This window comes from Monomorium pharaonis, chromosome 5 (genome assembly GCF_013373865.1).
Source record: "Monomorium pharaonis isolate MP-MQ-018 chromosome 5, ASM1337386v2, whole genome shotgun sequence".
Taxonomy (NCBI): Eukaryota; Metazoa; Arthropoda; class Insecta; order Hymenoptera; family Formicidae; genus Monomorium; species Monomorium pharaonis.
The window spans coordinates 19,334,205-19,361,795 of NC_050471.1; the positions used below are offsets into that span (position 1 = coordinate 19,334,205).

Sequence of the window (27,591 nt, forward strand, 5' to 3'; positions counted from 1 at the left end):
AATATAAAATTTTAATTCAAATATATAAAATAATAAAATTATTGTCAATTATTGCTTCCTAATCAGATATTTTGACAAAATTTATTTTGTCAAAATAATATAATTATATTGACAAAAAAGTTTAAATAATATAATTAATGTCTAAGATATACATGTTTCTTCATTCATTAGATTGTCTACAAAATAAATTATTTGAAAATTTTATTTGTAATATTTACTATTTTTATAAATATTTTATTTTTTGTTTTAATTTCGTTCAAATAAAGTGAAAAACCCAACATTCATAACGCAACGTATAAAAGTTTATAAGGACCTTAAAATTTGAAGCATAATACAATTGAATGTCGAAAGCCATAACGACGTTACAGGTACACCGTTAGAGATGCTGTCGCTGTCACCATCTCCATAAGATCAATCTGATCAAGATAGCACAATGTAAAATAAGACAATTTTGACGACAACGACGAGCATTTCCGAGCGGCACCACAGTTGGATCCGCGGTACGTTTATGTACAATGGGCGAGCACATATAAAATTTTGTATAAAAATATTTTCTCATATGCGTATGTTTTTATGTATGTATGTATGTATGTATGTACGTGTACATGTGTGTATGTATTCCCCGTATGTATGTGAATATTTATATATGTACATCTTGAATAATTAATACTGAGTAATTAATATCATCTCGTTTCATCGTGCGCATTACACCGCGGCGTGAGCCTGATTCTAATTCTCTACGGAACGTCGTCATAGTCCTCGGTGCGAATGATCTCTTAGCGAAAAACACTGATGAAATCTGCCAAAACGGACATTAAAAATCCATCTCAGGATAACATCACATCCGAACAGACTATGCCGGTCGAGAAAGCATACCTAAACGCCAAACCAGATTTTTCTTAATGCGTTTCTTCGGAGAGTGAAGTTGCTACTAAGTTGAGGGGAACGTCGGAGACATTCTCTTCATCGCCTTCGTCTACTTCCTCATCCACGGATAAGTGCCGTTGCATACGCTCCTCGTTTTTCACATGTTGCTGCAAATTTAACAAATTGTTGAAAATGATTCAAATTGAATCAAAGTCCAGATGTAAAATATAGAAAATTGCGCACTAACTCCTGTGCTATTCAAAGTGTCAGTACGCTTGAGATTTTCTCGTAGCATAAAAAATTAAATATTTTGATGAAAAATATCATAAAAAGATTTTGAAAAATGCATTTTTAAAAAAGATAGTTTTTTGTCTTTTAATTTTATTTATGATATTTTGTTCCTATAATAAAGTTACAATTTTTATTCAATATTTTTTTTTACTTTAAAGCGCTGTAAGCTTAATAAAACATTTAGCAAACGTTAATAAAATTATTAAAAAAAATTTTTTTTTCTAATTTTTTGTAATATTTAATTTTTTATATAAAAACTTCTTATTTCAATATTTGAGCATATAACAAAAAGTAGCTTACATGAATCATGTAACTAGACAAAGGTATTGAATAAGCAACTGACGGAGGCGGATGGCCGCTGGGTATGCGCGTAGGTGTTAACGCTGCATGCATCATCAGCTGAGGATGAATTTGTTGTCGAAGAGCATTCAGCATATCCGCACTCTCAGCATCCATTTGTTCTCTTGTCGACTGAGACGCTAAGACTGTGTCTCCTTTTTCTAAAATACATTATTTTTATAAAATATATTCTTTAGTTTAATTTCCTATTAACTTTAACAATTGCAAAGCTATTTGAAATCGCAATTGATTATATAATATAATGATTAATATTGAGAATAATATTGAAAGTGTTGGTATATTTAAATTAACCTTTATTTATACCTAAGAGTATATCACAACCCAGCGAAATTTCGGGCGTAAATTTTGCGTAAATTTGTTTCATTATAATTTAAAATTATAATTTCCTAAAAAATTATGCTGCTTTATTTTAATAAGTTCAGAAAACATTCAGTAATTTTTTAGAGTTAAAATAGTTAATAGATGAAGCGTGATATTCGTTTAAAATCGTTGGGATGTCACACATCCAAGGGTAATTGTGAAATTATTTGAAGGTGAGGTAAATAAAGGTTAAATGTACAAATTTTTTTTTATGTTACAACACGAATGTTTTACTCATAATTTTTTTTTGTTCTTCGTTTTGTTCCTGGTTAACTTTTTTTACTAATTATGAAAAATATATCAGAATTTTTTAATTCATTAAAATGGTTAATCCAATATAGCAGATCAATAATTAATTTTTTTTTATTTTCATGAAAATTAGTACATTAGGGTTTCCTGATCTTAAATTACAATTTAGTGAAAAAACTGAACATTATTATAAGAGGTATTATTCAAACTATTTATTTGAATTTGCCATATTTTTCCAGATTTTTTAAAGACAATGTCACCCATTATTATCTTCTACATCAATGGTTTTAGTATCAATAATTATTTCTTTCAGAGCCCTAAATAATTTATCAATAATATCCACGGTCATTATCACAATCGTATTTTTAAAAAATTAACTTTTTATTCAATTTTATTTTTTTGAAAAATTAAAAGTTTAAATGTTCGCTTGTTGTGTTCAGAAAATAAAAATATATCTTAAAAATTTGGAATTAGACCACTCTATCTTATATGTACAATTTTCAGCAGTTACTGCAAAAATATGTACCATTTACTAAATGTATAATTGCTGAAAACTTCTCTTACTTCTATGCCTAGATGGTTTCTCGCCTTTGGGTCTACGTCTGCGCGTATGTATAGTGTCCCTTCGCATAGTAACTGGGCGATTGACACCATGCAGTTTGTAATACAACCCACAAGCATTGCACACCATTTCACCCTTCATGTTCCTTCTCCAAATAGTTGTTGTCATGGTGCCACAATTTGTACAAGACATATCAACCTTTTTCGCCACGTTACCGCTCTGTTGATCATACTGTTGTTTTTGGTCGTCCATCTGAAATAACTAATTGATTATTTAGAACTGATTATTATGAATAAATAATAATAATGTATGAGTAACGAAAAAAATATACTTTATTCTTTATCTTGCTCGACCATGTGGTAAAATCATGAGCTTGCTCCTCGTTATTATGCTCATGTTGGTAACTGGCAATAATGTCCGGACTTGCTGGAGCTTTACTGGGATAGCTCTGTTTTCTTCGACCTTTCGTCGTTGTCGCCATCTCTTTACGACCAATGCTGGCAGGGCTAGATGGATTACTGTCCATCAAAGCACTCTGTACAGACTGAATACAACACTATTTTACTTAAATTTTACATTAAACTTTTTAAAATTATTTTTGGGTTTATATACAACATTTTATACTTGTTCAATCTTATATCAATTGATAATAATATCCTGTGAGACATGAGAAAAGATAAAGTGTAAATTTTATTGAATAGATAAATTAACTTTTTATGATAGAATTTTAGTTGTAACCATAAATAATGTTAGAGAGTTCGAAATTAATGATGATATCAGTATCAAATTCAACATGAACCATTAGAAAATATTAATGTGTTGACATTAATTTTAAAAAAATAATTAATGATAAATACAGTATTATAAAAAGAGAATGCATTTTGTCTTAGCAAAAAGTTTCTCGATCACAAAAGTTATTTTTCAAAAGAGTACAAAATCTATTTATAAATTGCCTGTTATCAGCACAAAGAGACAATATTATAGGGGGGGGGGGGGGCCAGCAACTTGGTTCGCAAATTTATCAGACCAAAAAATTATACTATTAAGCATTTTAAAATCAAAGATATCATCTATGTTGGTAAAATAAAAATAATAATTATAAAATTAATAATTTATAATAAACACGTATATATTTATTACAAATTATTTAATTTCCGTATTTTGTCAATATATAAGTTCACCTAAAAAATTTGTTTACTATTTCTTAGATCTTAATAGTGCCATATCAATTTTTGAAATATATTTTACCATAAATTGCAATTTTTTTATTAAAACAAAAATGGAAACGGTATTATATTGCTATAATTATAAATATGTAATAAGGATCAACAGAATAAGCATAAATAGAATTTTAGAATTATAAATATAAATTTAATTTATTGATAAATATAATTAATATTCAAATTGTTAAAGCGTTTTGAATAATCTGGAATGTAATCCTATTTGTTGTTTATTAATAAATTAGATCTATATTTATAATTTTAAAATCTTTATACTCATTCTGTAGACCCACCTATTGTATATTTGCTTTGCAAAATTTGAGCTTAGATACTCTTATAATTATAAATATATGTAAACAAATTATTATAGTTCTATACTTTTTTATCTATATGTTTATAAAATATATAATCTTTATAATTCTTATAAAATTTGTTTTTTTATTAAAATATAAAGATATTAAGAAAAAATTGATATAATTATAAAAATATTTGATGCAATTACTCAAGAAAATATACAAAAACAATTTAAAAAATGAAAAACAAATTTTTAACACTATTTTACAATTAATATGATAGAATATTTCCAAGCTATATATCTTGATCTGTTTAACAGAAAGCGAGTTTCCCAAAATTCTCGATTATCTATTATTTACGAAATTCTACCTGAAATGTGTTCTGAATAGGTTTAAAAGAATTTTCGATCGACCAATAGGCTGACTGACGGCTTAACCGATGACCTGAGTTTTTCCGCCATCACTACCTGGACCTTTTCTTTCTATTTATCAGACGTACAGATGTTCGCATTTGGCGATACACTTTTCAAGAAATGTTTTGTCTGCTTAGGAGGTAGTACAAGGTTACTACTCTTACTACGCAAAAAGAAATCATAGGATCAATTCACAAAAATGCAAACATGTCTGCAAATTTTTCTCTCTTTCTAATTCAAATTCATAAATTTATTCCTCTATTTATCTCTTTCTTTATCTGTCTATTTGATCAAATATTTGCAAATTTCACACACACACACACACACACACACACGCGCGCGCGCGCGCGCGCGCGTATCCATCTATCTATATTTTTATCTTGATTTCTCTTTTTATTTACGTACAGAATCAGCCAAAATTTGGAAATTTTCAATTTTCTTACAAAAAGTTATTATATGGTAGAAAATAAATCTTAGAACAAAATAAATAAAATAAATACAATATAAAAAATTAATAAAATATTAATAAAATAATAAAAGTCCAAAAATAAATAAAAAATATCGTATTTTTAATTTATCTTTTAGTTTCGTCTAAAATTTCTAAATTACATATATAATCCTGATAATTACATAAAATTAAAACTTGATATTTTTTAAATTTAAAGTGCTGTAATTAATAAAATATTATTGAGCAAAAATTAACAAAAAATGATTTTAAAACAGACTTTTTCTAAGCTTTTAAATGTTTTTTAAAATTAATACAATGATAAATATCGAACTTTTGGTACAAGACTTTATTTCTTACAAAATGTTTTTTATAATAACTTTAAATAACAAATTTATGGAAAAAAAGAAAATAAATGTTGGTTATAACGTACTTAATTCGCATTAATTTAAACAATTAAAACTTTTTTATGCTTAACATTTTATTAAATGCAAGAAAATCTTAAGCGTTTCCAAACTTTTAATTTGGTCTATAAAATAATGTTTATAAAAATATTTCATTTTAATCAAATCTCACTCACCTTATTTTCAAAGCTTCCTATATTGGTACGATTACCGAGCACAGGAAAATCGGCTAACGAACGCTCAGTAGCTGTCCCTTGAGTATCCCTATAAAATCTGATTTGTGGAGATATCTTGTCCGCATCAATGGCAGTAATACCGATCTGTCTGTTATTGATCAAAGAGCGCAACAAATTAGTCGCTTCGCCGGTGAACCCATTGTTCAGTTTATCACCATTTGTTCGCGTAATTTCCAAGCTTCTGTTGCTGCAGTAATAAGATACAAGTAGACAAGTGTAATTGTATAATTTTAATACTGATAGTATAAAAATCTAGCTTATAATATTTATTACCAGTTTGATTTATAATAAATATAAACAGAAATCTTTATACATAAATATTATAGCGGTACTCATATAATTCCAATTTTATCACTAGATTTTACAATATGTATTAGGAAGCAATTAAATTAGACTTAATAACTTATTTATAAGATTGTTGGTATAAAAATAATGTTGATAACAGAATCTACTTCAATAAAGGGATAATAAAACTGAAATAGTTTAACTTTATTAATTTATCAAGTTAATTTAACACTTTGTTAGACAAATTTTTTCGTTAAACATATTTTGCTGAATTTTAATATATGGAGATTTTTAGAGTCGCTGACCTTTGTAAATCTCAAAAGTCAAAATTTAATAATGTAAAAATTAAATAATGTATAAAGTTTTATTACAATTTGAATTCAACATTTTTCTTAACAGTCATGCATCAGTTTAAAAAATTCCAATTACAAATACAGATTTGAAATGAGTGGACTTAAAAAACATTAATAAAGATTTTCAAGATATCTCATATGTTAATAATTATTTTCAATAAAAATTTTTAAACAAAAGTTATCCATTTTGATGAATGTTTTGCTTATAATATAAATTTGTTTATTATATAACTTATTATTAATACAAAGTAACTGTATGTTTATGTTATTCATATATAATTTTTTGTGTTCTTATGTATTTCGTAATTGGTTTGTGTCATATTTGATATTATATTTCTAAGTTTCTTATATATATAAACGTATATATATGTATATATAATATATATATAAAAACTTAGAGAATGTAATATCAAATATGACACAAATCAATTACGTAATATATAAAAATACTATATATATATGTGTGTATATATATATATATATATATATATATATACATACATGTTTTAAAAATATAATATCAAGTGTAGCACAAATCAATTTAGTAATATTATCTTCAAATACTATTTTGGTGTAACAATTTGGTGTAACAATTTGGTGAAACAATTTATACTGATTACAGAGACAGAAAAAATTATCATTAACTTTTTATTTGTATTGAAGTGTATTGAATTTTCATCAGAATTTTCTTTTCTTTGCAAACAACTAAAAAATAATGGCTTTTTGTTATATTTGTTGTGAGAAATAAACTGTAATGCAAAATATTTAATGTAATTTATGTAATAATAGATTAATGTAACAATGTTTTCATTATTAAAAGATTAATTACACAATGTTACTTATCTGTAAGCAATTCACACAAAATATATTTGTACATTTTAGTTACCAATCAAATAGCAAGCGAACAAATATTTGTTGAATAAACGAATTTGGCTTACTTACTTAGCTAAAGCTTGCCACAGCTTCGTCGTTTCCTGATCAATGTTAGTGTCAGAGCAGTTGCTCTCTGGGGTATCCATTCTATTAACTGGACTACAATTCGCCGTATTGGACTCGGAGCCATCATAGTTATTCTCGACTCGGATCTTCTTACTGACAGTCATATCGTAACCATTCTCCTCACCTTCAATCTCGTGCTCGTCGCGATCTTCGATCTCCAGTCGTTCGGGATCAGAACTGTTGGAACTATCGTCGTCATCTGGCTCACACTTAATGTTATCATGTTCTTGCATATCACTGCTCTGTAACTCTAGATGATGCGTTTGAGTTTGAGGTATTGTGTTTTGATTAATGCTGGCCGGTTTGGAGTTAGGCTCCTCGTTGAATAACTTCCTATTCAACACAAGGAACGATTGCAGAGGGCTACTTTCGCCCGCTACTTTGGCAGTGGAGAAAGACTCTTTCTATAATCATAAAAAAAGACATACATAACTTACTTCTTGATCAAATATAGATTTACAAAACAATGCGCTATTAGCTACTTAACCTCAAAACAATTCAAATCCAATACCTGCTCGTCATGAGACTGTTGCTTGGTATATTCCAGGTACTGTTTGAGTAAAACGTCGGACTTTTGAGACACTTCGCGAAAGTTGTCCAACGTATTTAAATTGTATACGCACCGCTGACAGATAATTGGTGGTAATGAATCACCATTTTTTACCTATCAAAAAATCACGCAAATTGAATGATAAAAGCAACAAATATTTTAAAGATACATTATATATAACACAATCATTAATCTTTGTAATAAAAAGGTTGTGGGTCAGTCACTCAATGTCTGTTTTTCCTTAGTTAATTTCTTGCACAGTTCATCTTTTCTCTATTTTTCTCCATGTTGAAAAAAAGAAAAAAGAAAAATTATGCAACTAAAAAAACAAATCATTAGATTTCATATCAAACAGAAGCTCAAGAACAAATCATCAAAAACAATAACTGTTAATTTCATTTAGGATTGGCCAGAAAAGTTCAATAAGTGAAAAAATTATGATATTAAATGATTATAATTCCAGTTTTTACTATCCCAGACTTTATTCAAGACAATAAACTGACAAAAACTAAGTAACTAATATAAAAATATACTTTATGCAAAGAAATGTTTTTGGTTTAATTTTCAAATCATACTAATCGCTATAGTTTAAAAAAGATCCAATTAACCAATAACAAAACTTTACAATAATAAAGCTTTATTCATTCAAATTAATACGTGAAAAAGAAGAAAATCACCTAGTAAGTCAGTCTTCTTAAGTAAGCACCCCTTATCAGAAACTATAAAAAAGGGACTACATAAATACCCCAGATAGCACAAAATATTATCATAAATATTTATAAATATTTTACAAATTTATTTTCAAAAAATATTTTTTAAAGATTATATAATTATTTTCATAAACCATTTAGAAATGATACAAAAATTATTATCAACAATATATAGAATGTTTTTTAAATGTACTGAAAAATATTTATGGTATATAAACTTTAAATATTTTTTATATTCTTTAATAATAATGGTATAAATATTTATTTTAAATATTTTCATAAATGTTTATCAATTTTTTTTATACCTGACAAACTCGGGTGTGTGAAGTTGGCACCCCTATGGTACAAAATCGTAGTTCTGTTAAGAGTTCTGGATTATTCAGAACTAAAGGAAGAGTTCCTGATAGGTTTAAAAAAGAGTTCCGTTCATTATAACATGGAACTCACACTTTGAAAAATGGGGGTGCCAACTTCACACCTAAAATCAGCACCGAATAGTTCTAAATGATTCATTTGATTTCTTTTGACGAGTACTAGAGTTCCTGATATAAAATTTTTTTTTTCCATTTTTCAAAAAAATTACAAAAAATAAAAAAAAATTAATATTAAGCAGGAATAGTTCTGAATAGTGTATTTGATTCCTTTCGACGAGTTCTAGAGTTCCTGATAAATAAAAAACATCAAATCTTTATAATTGTTTAAAAAATCACCATCGAAAGTTATAACATCATTAGCAGTGGCAAACCTTCGAATTCGAATAATTCCTTAATTAATGTTCGGATCGTCTCCGCCCATAATAATTTCTTGTAGAACTCTTAGAATACTGTCTAGAACTGCCGTCAGAACTACTGGAACTATTAAAAAAAAATTCGTCGGCACTTAGTCGATTTTCGCGCGAGTCGCACCTTCGAGATCGAATAATTCTTTAATTAGTGTTCTAATTGTCTCCGCCCATAATAATTTCTTGTAGTATTCTTAGAATACTGTCTAGAACTGCCGTCAGAACTACTGGAACTATTAAAAAAAAATTCGTCGGCACTTAGTCGATTTTCGCGCGAGTCGCACCTTCGAGGTCGAATAACTCCTTAATTAATGTTCGGATCGTCTCCGCCCATAATAATTTCTTGTAGAACTCTTAGAATACTGTCTAGAACTGCCGTCAGAACTACTGGAACTATTAAAAAAAAATTCGTCGGCACTTAGTCGATTTTCGCGCGAGTCGCACCTTCGAGGTCGAATAACTCCTTAATTAATGTTCGGATCGTCTCCGCCCATAATAATTTCTTGTAGAACTCTTAGAATACTGTCTAGAACTGCCGTCAGAACTACTGGAACTATTAAAAAAAAATTCGTCGGCACTTAGTCGATTTTCGCGCGAGTCGCACCTTCGAGGTCGAATAACTCCTTAATTAATGTTCGGATCGTCTCCGCCCATAATAATTTCTTGTAGAACTCTTAGAATACTGTCTAGAACTGCCGTCAGAACTACTGGAACTATTAAAAAAAAATTCGTCGGCACTTAGTCGATTTTCGCGCGAGTCGCACCTTCGAGGTCGAATAACTCCTTAATTAATGTTCGGATCGTCTCCGCCCATAATAATTTCTTGTAGAACTCTTAGAATACTGTCTAGAACTGCCGTCAGAACTACTGGAACTATTAAAAAAAAATTCGTCGGCACTTAGTCGATTTTCGCGCGAGTCGCACCTTCGAGGTCGAATAACTCCTTAATTAATGTTCGGATCGTCTCCGCCCATAATAATTTCTTGTAGAACTCTTAGAATACTGTCTAGAACTGCCGTCAGAACTACTGGAACTATTAAAAAAAAATTCGTCGGCACTTAGTCGATTTTCGCGCGAGTCGCACCTTCGAGGTCGAATAACTCCTTAATTAATGTTCGGATCGTCTCCGCCCATAATAATTTCTTGTAGAACTCTTAGAATACTGTCTAGAACTGCCGTCAGAACTACTGGAACTATTAAAAAAAAATTCGTCGGCACTTAGTCGATTTTCGCGCGAGTCGCACCTTCGAGGTCGAATAACTCCTTAATTAATGTTCGGATCGTCTCCGCCCATAATAATTTCTTGTAGAACTCTTAGAATACTGTCTAGAACTGCCGTCAGAACTACTGGAACTATTAAAAAAAAATTCGTCGGCACTTAGTCGATTTTCGCGCGAGTCGCACCTTCGAGGTCGAATAACTCCTTAATTAATGTTCGGATCGTCTCCGCCCATAATAATTTCTTGTAGAACTCTTAGAATACTGTCTAGAACTGCCGTCAGAACTACTGGAACTATTAAAAAAAATTCGTCGGCACTTAGTCGATTTTCGCGCGAGTCGCACCTTCGAGGTCGAATAACTCCTTAATTAATGTTCGGATCGTCTCCGCCCATAATAATTTCTTGTAGAACTCTTAGAATACTGTCTAGAACTGCCGTCAGAACTACTGGAACTATTAAAAAAAAATTCGTCGGCACTTAGTCGATTTTCGCGCGAGTCGCACCTTCGAGGTCGAATAACTCCTTAATTAATGTTCGGATCGTCTCCGCCCATAATAATTTCTTGTAGAACTCTTAGAATACTGTCTAGAACTGCCGTCAGAACTACTGGAACTATTAAAAAAAAATTCGTCGGCACTTAGTCGATTTTCGCGCGAGTCGCACCTTCGAGGTCGAATAACTCCTTAATTAATGTTCGGATCGTCTCCGCCCATAATAATTTCTTGTAGAACTCTTAGAATACTGTCTAGAACTGCCGTCAGAACTACTGGAACTATTAAAAAAAAATTCGTCGGCACTTAGTCGATTTTCGCGCGAGTCGCACCTTCGAGGTCGAATAACTTTTTAATTAATATTCAGATCGTCTCCGCCCATAATAATTTTTTGTAGAACTCTTAGAATACTGTCTAGAACTGCCGTCAGAACTACTGGAACTCTTAAAAAAAAAATTCGTCGGCACTTAGTCGATTTTCGCGCGAGTCGTATTTTTGAAGTCGAATAATTTCTTAATTAATGTTCGGATCGTCTCCGCCCATAATAATTTTTTGTAGAACTCTTAGAATACTGTCTAGAACTGCCGTCAGAACTACTGGAACTATTAAAAAAAAATTCGTCGGCACTTAGTCGATTTTCGCGCGAGTCGCACCTTCGAGGTCGAATAACTCCTTAATTAATGTTCGGATCGTCTCCGCCCATAATAATTTCTTGTAGAACTCTTAGAATACTGTCTAGAACTGCCGTCAGAACTACTGGAACTATTAAAAAAAAATTCGTCGGCACTTAGTCGATTTTCGCGCGAGTCGCACCTTCGAGGTCGAATAACTCCTTAATTAATGTTCGGATCGTCTCCGCCCATAATAATTTCTTGTAGAACTCTTAGAATACTGTCTAGAACTGCCGTCAGAACTACTGGAACTATTAAAAAAAAATTCGTCGGCACTTAGTCGATTTTCGCGCGAGTCGCACCTTCGAGGTCGAATAACTCCTTAATTAATGTTCGGATCGTCTCCGCCCATAATAATTTCTTGTAGAACTCTTAGAATACTGTCTAGAACTGCCGTCAGAACTACTGGAACTATTAAAAAAAAATTCGTCGGCACTTAGTCGATTTTCGCGCGAGTCGCACCTTCGAGGTCGAATAACTCCTTAATTAATGTTCGGATCGTCTCCGCCCATAATAATTTCTTGTAGAACTCTTAGAATACTGTCTAGAACTGCCGTCAGAACTACTGGAACTATTAAAAAAAAATTCGTCGGCACTTAGTCGATTTTCGCGCGAGTCGCACCTTCGAGGTCGAATAACTCCTTAATTAATGTTCGGATCGTCTCCGCCCATAATAATTTCTTGTAGAACTCTTAGAATACTGTCTAGAACTGCCGTCAGAACTACTGGAACTATTAAAAAAAAATTCGTCGGCACTTAGTCGATTTTCGCGCGAGTCGCACCTTCGAGGTCGAATAACTCCTTAATTAATGTTCGGATCGTCTCCGCCCATAATAATTTTTTGTAGAACTCTTAGAATACTGTCTAGAACTGCCGTCAGAACTACTGGAACTATTAAAAAAAAATTCGTCGGCACTTAGTCGATTTTCGCGCGAGTCGCACCTTCGAGGTCGAATAACTCCTTAATTAATGTTCGGATCGTCTCCGCCCATAATAATTTCTTGTAGAACTCTTAGAATACTGTCTAGAACTGCCGTCAGAACTACTGGAACTATTAAAAAAAAATTCGTCGGCACTTAGTCGATTTTCGCGCGAGTCGCACCTTCGAGGTCGAATAACTTTTTAATTAATATTCAGATCGTCTCCGCCCATAATAATTTTTTGTAGAACTCTTAGAATACTGTCTAGAACTGCCGTCAGAACTACTGGAACTCTTAAAAAAAAAATTCGTCGGCACTTAGTCGATTTTCGCGCGAGTCGTATTTTTGAAGTCGAATAATTTCTTAATTAATGTTCGGATCGTCTCCGCCCATAATAATTTTTTGTAGAACTCTTAGAATACTGTCTAGAACTGCCGTCAGAACTACTGGAACTATTAAAAAAAAATTCGTCGGCACTTAGTCGATTTTCGCGCGAGTCGCACCTTCGAGGTCGAATAACTTTTTAATTAATATTCAGATCGTCTCCGCCCATAATAATTTTTTGTAGAACTCTTAGAATACTGTCTAGAACTGCCGTCAGAACTACTGGAACTCTTAAAAAAAAAATTCGTCGGCACTTAGTCGATTTTCGCGCGAGTCGTATTTTTGAAGTCGAATAATTTCTTAATTAATGTTCGGATCGTCTCCGCCCATAATAATTTTTTGTAGAACTCTTAGAATACTGTCTAGAACTGCCGTCAGAATTACTGGAACTATTAAAAAAAAATTCGTCGGCACTTAGTCGATTTTCGCGCGAGTCGCACCTTCGAGGTCGAATAACTCCTTAATTAATGTTCGGATCGTCTCCGCCTATAATAATTTTTCGTAGAACTCAGAGTTGTAAATCTAAAGAGATCTAAAATTGCCGCCAGAACTCTTTCAAATTTTCAGAGAATTTTAATTAGGCATTAATTTCAAACGACATATTTATAAAACTGTTGCTATTTAAAAATTCCAATAGTTCTAGCAGCAGCTCTGGACTGTATTCTAAGTTCAACGAGAAATTATTTTTTGACTGATTAATACTTCGGAAGTACTTTACGAAGTGCTTCGAAAATTACGAATTTGTATAAAATATATTAGTTCCGAAATATACTCAATAAAACATGGAAAATAATGAAAAACGAATAGCTTTTATTTGTAAAAACTAGAAAATATTATTTATTTTGTACGTACATTATTGTGTGTGGTGTAACCATTGTTTGAGGTGAAACATAATTTTTTTTTGGTCTAAGACTATCGTATTCATACCACGAAAATCCTGTATACGCTACGGCTGTATAATGACCTATCGTTTCAAAAGATTTGCTTTCATTTCCTTTGTAATCTATTATACCGCTTAATGTATAATTTTTTTCCCCAAGTTTGATAATCTTCGTGATACTTTCAAGTGATACATTTCTTTTGTCTACATTATAATTTGGATCTGAAATTACGCTTGTATCGAGAAATATGTGAGGACCATAATCGTGTGTTCTCTCTAAATGAGCACTACATTTTTTGCATAACGCTTGCCTAATGTTTAAATTTTCCGTATCGTCAATAGCTTCTTGTACACAGTTAAATCCTTTTTTAAATAATATTTCTACGTTAATACATAAAGTGGGTAAATTTCTACATTGCATGTAATTACAGCTAGAGCATTTCGTATATCTAATCACACTTGGTAAATCTGTAAATATTATTTGTATTATATGATCAATATTGCAATTTGCATCAAGGAATTGTACATATCTAGTACCTGAAATTTTACATAAATTTGTATTTTGTAAGATTTCAAGACGAGTTTTATAATCATTGGCTGTAACTTTTCCAAGGATTAAAATTTGTTGCGCTAATTTTATTATTAGATGCTGACAATCTTGGATGCAGTTTTTATAAAACTTCTCTTTGCCTATCGCATGTGCTAACATTTGTACAAAAGAATCGAAGGCACACGTATTTTTAACACTTACATATTTATTTTTAAATTTAATGCTTTCGCATAAATTTCCATTTTTTAATATTGGTATATTCACGAATTTATGCGATTGTACAAAATCCCAGTCTGGAAAAGGATCCATATAAGTTGGACGTTTTATTTTTTTATTTGATGTAATTTTTCCGCCCCAATTTTCGTTAGCATTAAGGGGATTATTTTTCAACTCTAAGTCCGATTCGTTCACTTTATCCATTTTCATACTTTCCTCAAGCATGTTGTCTACATTTTCCATACTAATATCTTGAACATTACTGCAAGCATCAATTTTACTCAACGATAGATCGACTAGAGAGTTGCTTTGTGATATACTGGTTTCCAATGATATATCATTAATTTCAGTATTATTTATGTCAACATTCTGGTTCGTAGATTCCTTCAGAATAGCCTTTACTTCTTCTCTAACTGACTCAGTTTTTGATGTACATTTTGCTGAAGCTTCTTTAACACGACCATCTAAATAATCTACGTGACGAAAAACAAATTTATCGGCTCTTTGAGGCAATTCGTTTTTAAAAGCTCGTGTTTTAATGTTAGCGAATTCCGCTTCAACGCTGGAAGATGTTGCAACGCGATTTCCTATGCCAAAAAGCGGTATCATAATACCAGTCCAAAGAGGAAGATAATACATTAAATGTTTTATATTTTCAGCCGCTTCAACATTATAATATGCATTTAATGTTTCACCATCAAGGCATTGCGATGCAATGCTTGCAGCTTGTTCGTAAATTTTTGTAGACCATTTTACCCATGCTTGAGAATGTTGTTGCTTAAAATCTTTATAGTTATCTTCAATTTTCTCATTTTCACATATTTCCGTTTGATTTATTTCTTTATCATTATTCTCAATTTTAGCAATTGGCATCCCTTTGATAATGGAATTTACGTATTCAAATCGTGTCTGGGATTGGAGTGATTTGCCAGAATCAAAAGTTAATGTATGACTGAGTGCTACTACTAAAATTGACTCAAGAAAATACTCTAAGTTTTCAATTGTTTGCATTTGATATGCATGACAAATCGATCTTATAAAAAATTGACGCACTTTTGCAAATGGATGCTTTTTAATACAGGTCCATCTAGATACTATTGCCACCAGATGACTGACGTCTATACGAATATATGTTGCAAGGAGTGTTTTTTTTTTGTTCATTATAATTTCAAAGCAAGTATTCATATAATCTTTTAAATCAGCTTTTTTTCCAAATGCTATTGCAATAGATATCAACAGTGCCATGCTAAAATCGCATACAACCATTTTAGGAATCGCGACATTGTCACTTAAAATTGTTAAAAGCCAAGTTGTTATTGCAATCGCAGTATGATCGGCAGATAGCATTTGGAAAACAGGTACACTCCCTACAGACGAAACGCTCATACATTGATATAAAAATATATATTTTGATTTTACGTGTGTATATTTTATTTTTTTCGCTATCGATCCTGTAGCATCAATTGTCATGAACGATGAATCGTCTGTTTTCGAGTTTAGTTTGTAAAGTAATTTCTGCTCCTTCGTCCAATAATAACAGAAAAATGGTAATGCTCCAATCTTTTTTATGATTCCTGCGTGTGTAGTACTTTCCGCATCAACTAAATTACTTATTGGTAATGATCCTAAAAATTTAGAATATGACAAATAGAGAATTATCGTTAATTATCGCTAGATCTCGAATAAAACAATAAATTTATAAATTTGATCAATGCAATAGTATCATTTTGTGTAAAAATAGCTGATAAACTTGAAAAAAATATTTTGAAAAGATTTTCTTACATTCAAAATTAATATAGTAGAATTAACATAATAGTTTACAAATTTTTCAAAAATTTCAATTATTAAGTAAATAGAATTATTTTCTCAATATATCAATAATAAAACATTTTTATATATAATTAATATTGTTTAAATAAATAAAGAAATTTTTATTTGTGTTAATTAAAACTTATGTAGCTTTTATGTAGCGTTAATTAACTATAGACTCTTTATCCCTGCAATTTAATAATTTTTACAGTTTTGTAAAGGATTTTAATTTTGACATATATTAATAGTTTATAGTACTTTTTATTAAAGAGTAGTATGCACGTGAAAATTTATAAATTACCTGTGATACCTAGACGTTTTTCTTGTATTTCACTCTTTGCTTTACGTAAAACATCAGTTTTTGGTAAAATAGGAGGATAAGGATCGCCAAATCGAATCAAAGTTTTTCCTTCATTTCGTACATAGGTAATCGCATCCGTTTTTGTGTCAACAAGATTACTCGCTACATTTAATCTTCGATTCCCTGCTAACTGTCGCCTTTTTTTATGAATGAAATCGGCCTTGTAGTTTTTGATTATGATTTGTGACAGAATATCACTGTTTTTAATTGAATAGTTTTCAATTAAACCGACTATTTTTGCATCACACTCTTTACATTTTCCTTTTAGTTTAATAGATGCATTCTTTTTTCTTTTTTTAATAGATCCTTTAGCATATTTGAACGTCCAGGCACAAGGAATTCGTGATTTCTCCCAAATTTTCGCAGCAAACAGGTCTGTCCATCCAGGTTTTAAAGTAACATATCTTTTATTGTCATTATAAATATGTTCTTGTGGTTTTATCGAAAGCCATTCTGTTTTTGATATTATTATATTAAATTTATCTACAGTTGTAGTAGTAGCTGAGATGTTCGGATTAAAAGATTCGTCCGCAGTTGCAGTTGTCGCAGTTTCATTTGTTCTCGGGGGGATTGAAAATGCACGCAAAAGAGCGGTATGAATTTTGTTTCTATCATTTTTCACGACGGAATAAACATGTTTTGCTGTCATTTCACCATTCATAGCTGTTGCAATTGATGCATAAACTTTGTTGGAAGGAAAAAAAGGTTCTCCATTTTCGTCGATCACTCTATAAGTGGGATTCGTCAATATCGTTAGCAATTTTTCTATGTCGTACATATTCTTTACTACTTTTTGTAAATACCTATGAAGTGTTTTGAAATAATTAGTTGATAGCATTAATTATTTGTATAGTTATATGACAATTCCAAGTAAAATAAAATAATCTACTTTTCAAAATCGATTAAAATTATTTCTAGAAAATCTGAACACACATCAAATTTACTCTAACTTAACACTTTCCAAATGTAGCTTTTAGAGTTGTTTTAAATTTATTACAGTTATAGTACTAAACTTAACCTTCGCAAATAAATTATCTTTTTTTTCCCTTTAATTTAAAAAGCTATTGTTAATAAAATTCTGAAAAACAATATATTTAATTCGTTAAGTTTTCCATAACGACATAAAAGCTTTTTTATTCTAAAAATATATCTGTAGGTATTTAAATGAATACAAAATAGCAATTTTTCTTGAAATGAGTCTAACAAATGAATAATGAACGAGCGAATAAACAATGAACAGCAAATGTGAATTTTTGGATATTCGGCCACTATTGCAAAAATTGAAAAATAATACAGGACTCAGTTTAGTTCGCTGTACTTGTACACGAGCGCTTTGTAAAGTCAAATCGAAAAAATTGCAGTGTTGAGAAAAACTTCAAGATGAGTAGATGATTGTCTGATTTGACTTGAACAAATAATTAAATATTATTCATAATTTGACATACCAAACAATTAATTTACTTTTCTCCTATTCTTTTTCTCAAATATCAATTAATATCTGATGAAAACAAGATATGAAGCACGATCCAACAATAATGTGCGCTCACATAACACCATGTAGAAATAATTGAAAATCATACATTGTAACGCCAAGTCTAGTACACAATATTGCACTACGTAGTGCAGTAGGTATTAGCAGTATGTGTGACGTTGCGTCTCATTTTGTGCAAACTCATAAATAATTAAGAGTTCTGGCTTTATTTACAATAGTTTTATAGTTCCTGATAGATATAATATAATAGATTAAACACATAGTTCTGCTTGTTAAAGCGAAAAAATCGCTTAATGCAAAGTGAAACGCCAACTTCACGCAGCGTCTCCCTTTGTCCTACGACATTTTCCGTATCAAAAATGCATGACAAAAAAATTAATTTAAAAAATGTCTAATTGTTTTTACTATCAGAACTCTTCAGAAACTTAATGCACAAGTTCAGAACTATACGAGAATTGCTTTAGAATAAGCAGAACTGTTGAAAATCGGCGTCTCCCCTCGACATCTATAGATATAGTTATCCGATTTTCTTTATTTTAATTTAATTAACATTTTTACCTTTAGAACTTAGGTAGAACTATGGATTTATTTATTTCTGATAATTTCTGATACGGAAAATGTCGTAGGACAAAGTGAGACGCTGCGTGAAGTTGGCGTCTCAGTTTGCACTAAGCGATTTTTTTCGCTTTAACGAACATGTATTTAACCTATCAGGAACTATAGAATTATTGTAAATAAAGCCAGAAATCTTAATTATTTTTGAGTTTCCACAAAATGAGACACCAACTTCACACACAATAAAATAAAAAAAAATTAAATATAATAGAACTTATAGACAAACAATTAACTCTATAAAGATATATCGACAAGAAATTAGGCTCGGAAAAATGAAATCAAAAATATATATCGAATAATTTTACTATTACTACTGGACAGAATAGCAAAAACTTTCATATAAAATTATTTATAATGATAATCATTCTTTCTGCAATGCTACATTACAAATAAATTGAATATCTACAGTAAATCAAATCACATCACTTTTCAGCGCATAATTGTATCAGTACATAATTATAACATCATATGGAAGTATGCTAATATTCCAACTGGCTTTCGGTGAAACAGGACGCAACTATAAGATGGTTTAAAAAATTTTATAGCTATAATATACCATTCCCACGTATAATAATATATGACTTTAGACAAACTATTTTAATATCTGCGTCTAAAGTATTTGTCAATATGCGCAATGTGCATAAATAAAACGTGTTAATATAAATGTGTTATAAAAAAGAATTGGACATCTACATATTGTAAGAAGATCTAAGTTCGAATCTTAAGATGTCATTTTTCGCAATAATTTCTTTACAAATGAATATCCAGTGTTGGCTCCTAATGGCATTATTCGATATATATTTCTAATTTAATCGTATTTAAGTGTACACAATATACGATTGGATGTATAATAATTGTTTTTAATTTAATTCTCTTAAGTTACATTCTTAATTTTGCTTACCAGTTTGCTGCAATTTAATTCCGCTTTTCACAATATGTTATATATAGAGCTTCACCGTCGTGCACTAGACAAAAACGATATTACTAGATTGCTGCAATTATAACTCCACTTTTCACAAAATGTCAAGTACAGAACTTCACACGTCGAGAAAGACGATAGAACTGATCCGTTAAAATATTCGCAACAGCTTTTATATAGGTTCCTTCTTAAAATCTTATTGGCTGTCTTAGGATCAGACAAACCGCGGATTATTATCAAGATCGCGGCATATGGATCAATAAAGCCGCGAACCTTTGACGGAACGCGATCAATCGCAATACGGTCATTAAAAAGGACCGCGACTTTCTGTGGTGTCTCCGCGGTGTCTGCGGTGTCTCGATTTGAAGTGTCGGCTAACTTTTATATTGTGTAGGGCGGAAACATCGCAGAAAATCGCGGCTTTTTTAAATTTTCCGCCCTACACAATATGAAAGTTAGCCGACACTTCAAATCGAGACACCGCGGAGACACCGCAGAGACACCGCGGAGACACCACAGAAAGTCGCGGCCCTTTTTAATGGCCGCACTGCGATTGATCGCGTTCCGTCAAAGCTTTACGACTTTATTGATTCATATGCCGCGATCTTGATAATAATCCGCGGTTTGTCTGACAGCAGTTCTAGACAGTATTCTAAGAGTTTTACAAGAAATTATTATGGGCGGAGACGATCCGAACATTAATTAAGAAATTATTCGACTTCAAAAATACGACTCGCGCGAAAATCGACTAAGTGCCGACGAATTTTTTTTTTTAAGAGTTCCAGTAGTTCTGACGGCAGTTCTAGACAGTATTCTAAGAGTTCTACAAAAAATTATTATGGGCGGAGACGATCTGAATATTAATTAAGGAGTTATTCGACCTCGAAGGTGCGACTCGCGCGAAAATCGACTAAGTGCCGACGAATTTTTTTTTTAAGAGTTCCAGTAGTTCCGACGGCAGTTCTAGACAGTATTCTAAGAGTTCTACAAGAAATTATTATGGGCGGAGACGATCCGAATATTAATTAAGAAGTTATTCGACCTCGAAGGTGCGACTCGCGCGAAAATCGACTAAGTGCCGACGAATTTTTTTTTAATAGTTCCAGTAGTTCTGACGGCAGTTCTAGACAGTATTCTAAGAGTTCTACAAAAAATTATTATGGGCGGAGACGATCCGAACATTAATTAAGGAGTTATTCGACCTCGAAGGTGCGACTCGCGCGAAAATCGACTAAGTGCCGACGAATTTTTTTTTAAGAGTTCCAGTAGTTCTGACGGCAGTTCTAGACAGTATTCTAAGAGTTCTATAAAAAATTATTATGGGCGGAGACGATCCGAACATTAATTAAGGAGTTATTCGACCTCGAAGGTGCGACTCGCGCGAAAATCGACTAAGTGCCGACGAATTTTTTTTTAAGAGTTCCAGTAGTTCTGACGGCAGTTCTAGACAGTATTCTAAGAGTTCTATAAAAAATTATTATGGGCGGAGACGATCCGAACATTAATTAAGGAGTTATTCGACCTCGAAGGTGCGACTCGCGCGAAAATCGACTAAGTGCCGACGAATTTTTTTTTAATAGTTCTAGTAGTTCTGACGGCAGTTCTAGACAGTATTCTAAGAGTTATACAAGAAATTATTATGGGCGGAGACGATCCGAATATTAATTAAGAAGTTATTCGACCTCGAAGGTGCCACTCGCGCGAAAATCGACTAAGTGCCGACGAATTTTTTTTTAAGAGTTCCAGTAGTTCTGACGGCAGTTCTAGACAGTATTCTAAGAGTTCTATAAAAAATTATTATGGGCGGAGACGATCCGAACATTAATTAAGGAGTTATTCGACCTCGAAGGTGCGACTCGCGCGAAAATCGACTAAGTGCCGACGAATTTTTTTTTAATAGTTCCAGTAGTTCTGACGGCAGTTCTAGACAGTATTCTAAGAATACTACAAGAAATTATTATGGGCGGAGACAATTAGAACACTAATTAAAGAATTATTCGATCTCGAAGGTGCGACTCGCGCGAAAATCGACTAAGTGCAGATAAAAATTTTTTTTAAGTTCCAGTAGTTCTGACGGCAGTTCTGGACGATATTCTAAGAGTTCTACAAGAAATTATTATGGGTGGAGACGATCCAAACAGTAATTAAGGAATTATTCGAACTTGAAGGTTTGCCACTGCTAATGATGTTATAACTTTCGATGGTGATTTTTTAAACAATTATAAAGATTTGATGTTTTTTATTTATCAGGAACTCTAGAACTCGTCGAAAGGAATCAAATACACTATTCAGAACTATTCCTGCTTAATATTAATTTTTTTTTATTTTTTGTAATTTTTTTGAAAAATGGAAAAAAAAATTTTTATATCAGGAACTCTAGTACTCGTCAAAAGAAATCAAATGAATTATTTAGAACTATTCGGTGCTGATTTTAGGTGTGAAGTTGGCACCCCCATTTTTCAAAGTGTGAGTTCCATGTTATAACGAACGGAACTCTTTTTTAAACCTATCAGGAACTCTTCCTTTAGTTCTGAATAATCCAGAACTCTTAACAGAACTACGATTTTGTACCATAGGGGTGCCAACTTCACACACCCGACAAACTCGGACATAAAAATATGTACAAAATATTTATCGTAAATATTTTTCCTTCTTATAAATATTTTATAAATATTTTGTGCTATCTCGGACTTATAATATTACGATCTGCTGAGATAATTGAAGAAACAAAAACTCATAGTTCATACATTTATAATTTTTTTCTATATAAAATCTACTAAAAATAAAAACTCATATACAAAACATAATTATAAAGGGTGCTTTTTTATCAAAAGATTTTCTGTATTTATCATTTATTAGACATAAAACAGGGATAGAATGACCAAAAAAGCATATTAACATCTTTAGATGCATTAAGCTTTAGATGCACGCTTCAAATAAGAACTAAAATCTTTAAAAATATGAAAATAAAATTTCCCCTATTTTCTCTTGCAAATTATATAGTCTAAACAATAGTCAATATATTATTGATAATATTACATCATTTTACATGTTTGTAGCTTCCTAAAACTGTTTTATTAATATTTTTCTTTTTTGTATTTTTCTCATAAAATTGTACCCTCTACACTGAGCTACTTCCGTGCATATATTATATGTGCAACACTGTGATTGTCAAAGCATGTATTTTCTTCAGTTTCTTTAATATAGGTATTTCATTTCAGTTGTCTATTTTTTAAACAAACTGTCTATTTTTTATTTATAATCCTTAAATTACTTTTATTTTAAAAATATATTCAATTCTACCATTTTTATTTTATAATCTTTGTTGTTTAATACATTAAAAAATATATTTTATTACTTAATTTTTAAATTTATTTTGTAATTATATATACTTAAAAACTCTTCCAATACAATGCTATGTTTAAATTGACATAAATTTTGCTACTATTGCCTGACTCACTCAGAGGATTTAAATTATAAGATTTCTATCATTAGACTAACTTGTGGTTCAGATGCTTTTTTTCGGGTTACTTTGCAAAAACATTAATTACTACAAAACACACAACATTATTATAACAACTAGTATTATCTGAAAACAATTTCTAGTTTGTATTCATGTTTTTAAACTTTTATTTTTAGCTTTTGTTTAAAAAATACTATCCAAAAACAAAGTAGTAGTACACTCATGAAGTTTCTTTACATTTGAAAAAAAAACTTTGCATAGTAGTGTTAATAAATTATATATTAATTTATAATTTAATAAAAAAACATAATAGTAATAAAATAAAATATTAAATCTAATCTGTGTTTACCATATATTCATTATCTAATACTTTATCTCTTCTCTCCCCCTTAAAAGAATAATCTCTCGAAATGATCAAACATGTTTCATGGATTTTTAAAATAATTTTAAATAATTTCCGAAATATAGAAGGTGGAGACAAACTCCTTTATTTAAAAAATTCCTATATTTTTTGTATAGTGAATTATTTTAACCAAAAAAATCAATTTTTTTCTGGTTTCTTTAAAAAAATATCAGTAAAAATGGATTTGGACTACTGATTTAAACTTTAATAAAAAAATGTAAAATTGTCAATTCTAATTTTATTTCTAGAATATTATATGGTTTTTATTACACACACAATAATCATATATTTTATAAATTAATTTTATTCTGAATTCATTATTGACGTATCACCTTTATGTGTATCTTTGTATCTTTAATCTACATGACTAGATTTTATTACCTCTGACTTAAACCATTTTGTTTCAAAATGAGAAATAGATCATAGACAGCTCTTATTTTGATAATGACCATCCATTATGATTAGATTATTTTACTTATTAAGTTTAAAACTTTATCAACATATTGTACATCTTTATTTTTTCAGTTTAATTTCATATTATGAAAATTATTAATAATAAATACAATATATAACAGTTGTTATAAATGTTTTCAATTTTGCTTTGCTTAATACAAGCTAGTTAACATTTACTATTTTTAAGGCCTCTGTTTTAAAAAAATTGAGAATATGCAAACTGTAATAGAGAGATTCATAATAAAAATTCACTAATGTCTAATAAAATTTTATCAGCAAGAATCTGATTGATGTAAATCTTTAAGACTTACATTAATAACATCCTATACATTGTCATGTAGCAATATTATATCTATATTATACAAATAAATTATATAATAAATATATACTAATATTCTACCAAATAAAATATTAATATAAAGAACTGAAAGTATACTCTCAACACATGATTCCCATATTTCTATATTTTTAAGATACTGGATTATATTAACATTATAAATATGTTTACAGAAATATAATTATATTACAATGTGCATCAGATTCACTAAATTTTTAGTTCACTACAATCCTGTTGGACATTGCAATCACTTTAAACCATTTTGTGTTAAACATTTGTATACACTTCAGTAATTTATGCAAAAAATTTATGTATAAACCTTTATGTCTATTCAAATACTTGGTTAATTATATGATGTAATATTTCTGCCTTTGAGCAATCTTGATATATTTTTTAAGAAATATTTTTTCAAGTATATTTTTTTCAAAGATTTTTTAAGGGTTATTTTGACCAAACTCCAATTAACTAAACGTTGTAACCTGTAAATAAACAATTGTATCAGTTACAATGGAATTAATCAACAATTAAGCTAATTGGAGTTTGGTCAAACCCTTAGGAGTTTCCTGGTTTCATAGTTTAATTTAAAACTGAAGTTCAACTAACCATGTCTGATAGATTATATTCAAATTTATATAAAAAATATTTTTAGTTTAGAAAAGGGATAACATTTGATGGATTTAGGTTTTGCGTTTATGTAAGAATTGTGACTAGGGAGAGGAGGAAGGGAGGCAAGGACAATCCATCTCCAGTTTTATAATAAAAAACCCACAAATACGATCGTGATTTCTCACTTGGCATCTCGGCCGAATGCCTTTGATGAATTAATAGGACGTTAAGGAGCGCGTCGATAACCGAATGACGCAGATAACACGCGGCGTGACAAGAGAACTTTCGCATGTGAAACATGATAACAGGCCACCCAAATAAGGAGCCACAGCTTATCTCCCCCCCCCCCCTCCCAATTCGCGCAACCGTAGTTCCGCCTGCCACGTTCTTGCGCGAGGCTTATCACTGCCATTTTAAATGCCGTTGCTGCTCGTCGGCTTATCTCGCGGACACATCTCTTGCCAAACTTTCTCTCATGGCACGCGCATGTATATACACACATACTCGCGCATGCGGTGACGCGTCGGCCGAGTACGCGTGCGAGTGCAAGTGCGAGTGCGAGAACACGAGCGCTAGAGAGAAACGGCAAATAGGAGCGACTCCGAATCGTGCGATAGAGTGCGCGCTCTAAAGCCACAAGTGAGCAAGCGAGCGAGTGCGCGAAGAGGGAGAGAAAAGGCGACAATGAGAACGACGCAGACGGAGAGATGCATAGACGGAGACCACACCAAAGTAACTACAGATGGTCGTAGACTTGATAAAATGCGGAATAAATCGCAAATCGCCGACGCGCACTTACCGTGATTGACAGGCATGCCGATATCTTCTCGGCAAGATTATGCTGGTCATCGCCCACCTCGAATATGTGATACTTGGCACCGTCCAGGGATAAACAAAGGCGACACAGCTCGTAGAATTTCTGCGGTACATCGAACATAATTGCGAGCTCCGGCTTGCCTGCGGCCCACGTAAAGCGCGAGTCATCAAGAGATGTGCTCTAACAGCGGCCAACGTGCGATCTTTCTCCACTGCCACTGCTCGCGTTGGGCGACAAGGATAGGTTTATATCAGATCACTTATCACAGTCACCGTCGCGGCTCATTGTCAGCGGCACAGTACACGCACCACCATGAATCACGCGACATACAGAAGATGAGCCTTGTGAAACCATTGAAATATAATAATATTGGAACGTGCATGGACACCGGCGCTACTGTTGTGTTTGGATTAGAGGTCCAGAAAGGGGAGACTGACATAAGTGGGCCAACTTTTGATTGGCTTGATACTGAATGGCGGAACCAATCAATAATAAGTGGAAATGCGGAAAATTTGAACAAAAATTTCAGAAATAAAAGCAAATTACAGTTTAACATCACAATTTTATTTAATCACAATATTAAATAAATTACAAATATAAATAAAATGGCCATAAATAAAATAGTCGACTTAACTGGCACTTTATTATAAATAATTATCACGTGAATGTCCATTTAAGTTTATAATAAAGTTTATAATAAAGTTTATAATAAAGTGCCAGTTGACTCGACCATTAATTGTTTTAATTATTTGATATTTATTACTAGCGACAAGAAGGACCTTATAATGCTTATGCGTTTATGCAAGTTTGTGTGTGGATATACCATAACAATGCATAACAACGAACGTTCGCGTTCGCTGTTCATTCGGTGTTCGTTCGCTAATGCTAGCGTCACACTATGCGCGTATTTGCGATTCGTAATTCATAATTCGCGATTTATCTGACCACTCGACCAGCGAATCAGTGCGAATGACGAATCGCGCATGATGAATTAACGAATTTTTTCTCCACACTATTCATGAACGTCAGATAAATCGCGAATTACGAATTACGAATCATACGAATCGCGAATACGCGCATAGGGTGCGTTCGGTGAGACGCTAATATTAGCGCTATTAGCATCAGTTTATCCTTGTTCTACTTTTAATGAGTAATGAAGATGGACTGATGCTGGTAGCGCTAATAGCGTCTCCCCGAACGTACCCATAATGTGGCGCTAGCATAAGGCCGGAATTTATAGTCGAATCTTATTCAAGTTCCAGCTTAAGCACGATCTTGAGACGTCAATGCTGTTATTTCATTGGTTAAGTAAGTCTCAAGTCGGCTCGAAGCTAGACTTAAGACAATGCTTGAGCTTAAGATTGGTCTATGAATCCCGTCCTAAGGCCGGAATTCATAGTCGAATCTTATTCAAGTTCCAACTTAAGCACGATCTTGAGACGTCAATGCTGTTATTTCATTGGTTAAGTAAGTCTCAAGTCGGCTCGAAACTAGACTTAAGACAATGCTTGAACTTAAGATCGGTCTATGGCCAGTATTCATAGTCGGATCTTATATTTAAGATCATCTTAAGTACTGTCTTAAGATGCCATCAGCCAATCACAGA

General features: G+C 31.6%; 1 protein-coding gene across 5 annotated transcripts; it reads right to left on the reverse strand.

Moving 5' to 3' along the window:
* Positions 1-232: 232 nt before the first annotated feature.
* LOC105834385 (transcriptional regulatory protein GAT1) lies at positions 233-26,403 on the reverse strand. Of its 5 annotated transcripts, none has more exons than XM_028189526.2 (8): positions 25,968-26,398; positions 7,825-8,001; positions 7,281-7,741; positions 5,641-5,887; positions 3,021-3,233; positions 2,692-2,950; positions 1,459-1,658; positions 233-1,034 (listed from the first exon to the last, which is right to left on the reverse strand). In XM_028189526.2, exons 1-8 carry the CDS (start codon positions 26,103-26,105, stop codon positions 900-902), a joined length of 1,830 nt encoding a protein of 609 aa, XP_028045327.1. In that variant the 5' UTR covers positions 26,106-26,398; the 3' UTR covers positions 233-899. The 5 variants fall into 5 exon arrangements, with proteins under 5 accessions (XP_028045327.1, XP_028045329.1, XP_028045328.1 ...); XM_028189528.2 differs by having other exon boundaries at positions 894-1,034; positions 5,641-5,788; positions 25,968-26,403; XM_028189527.2 differs by having other exon boundaries at positions 894-1,034; positions 2,692-2,941.
* Positions 26,404-27,591: the final 1,188 nt, after the last annotated feature.

What these genes read in the sequence shown, in the direction of transcription:
- LOC105834385 (XM_028189526.2), bottom strand. Translation starts at nt 26,105, where the DNA reads ATGTTCGATGTACCGCAGAAATTCTACGAGCTGTGTCGCCTTTGTTTA. An exon ending in TGGATTTGAATTGTTTTGAG is followed by an intron (nt 7,742 to 7,824) that starts GTTAAGTAGCTA and finishes TTATGATTATAG; the next exon opens with AAAGAGTCTTTCTCCACTGC. An exon ending in TAGGAAGCTTTGAAAATAAG is followed by an intron (nt 3,234 to 5,640) that starts GTGAGTGAGATT and finishes TGTTGTATTCAG; the next exon opens with TCTGTACAGAGTGCTTTGAT.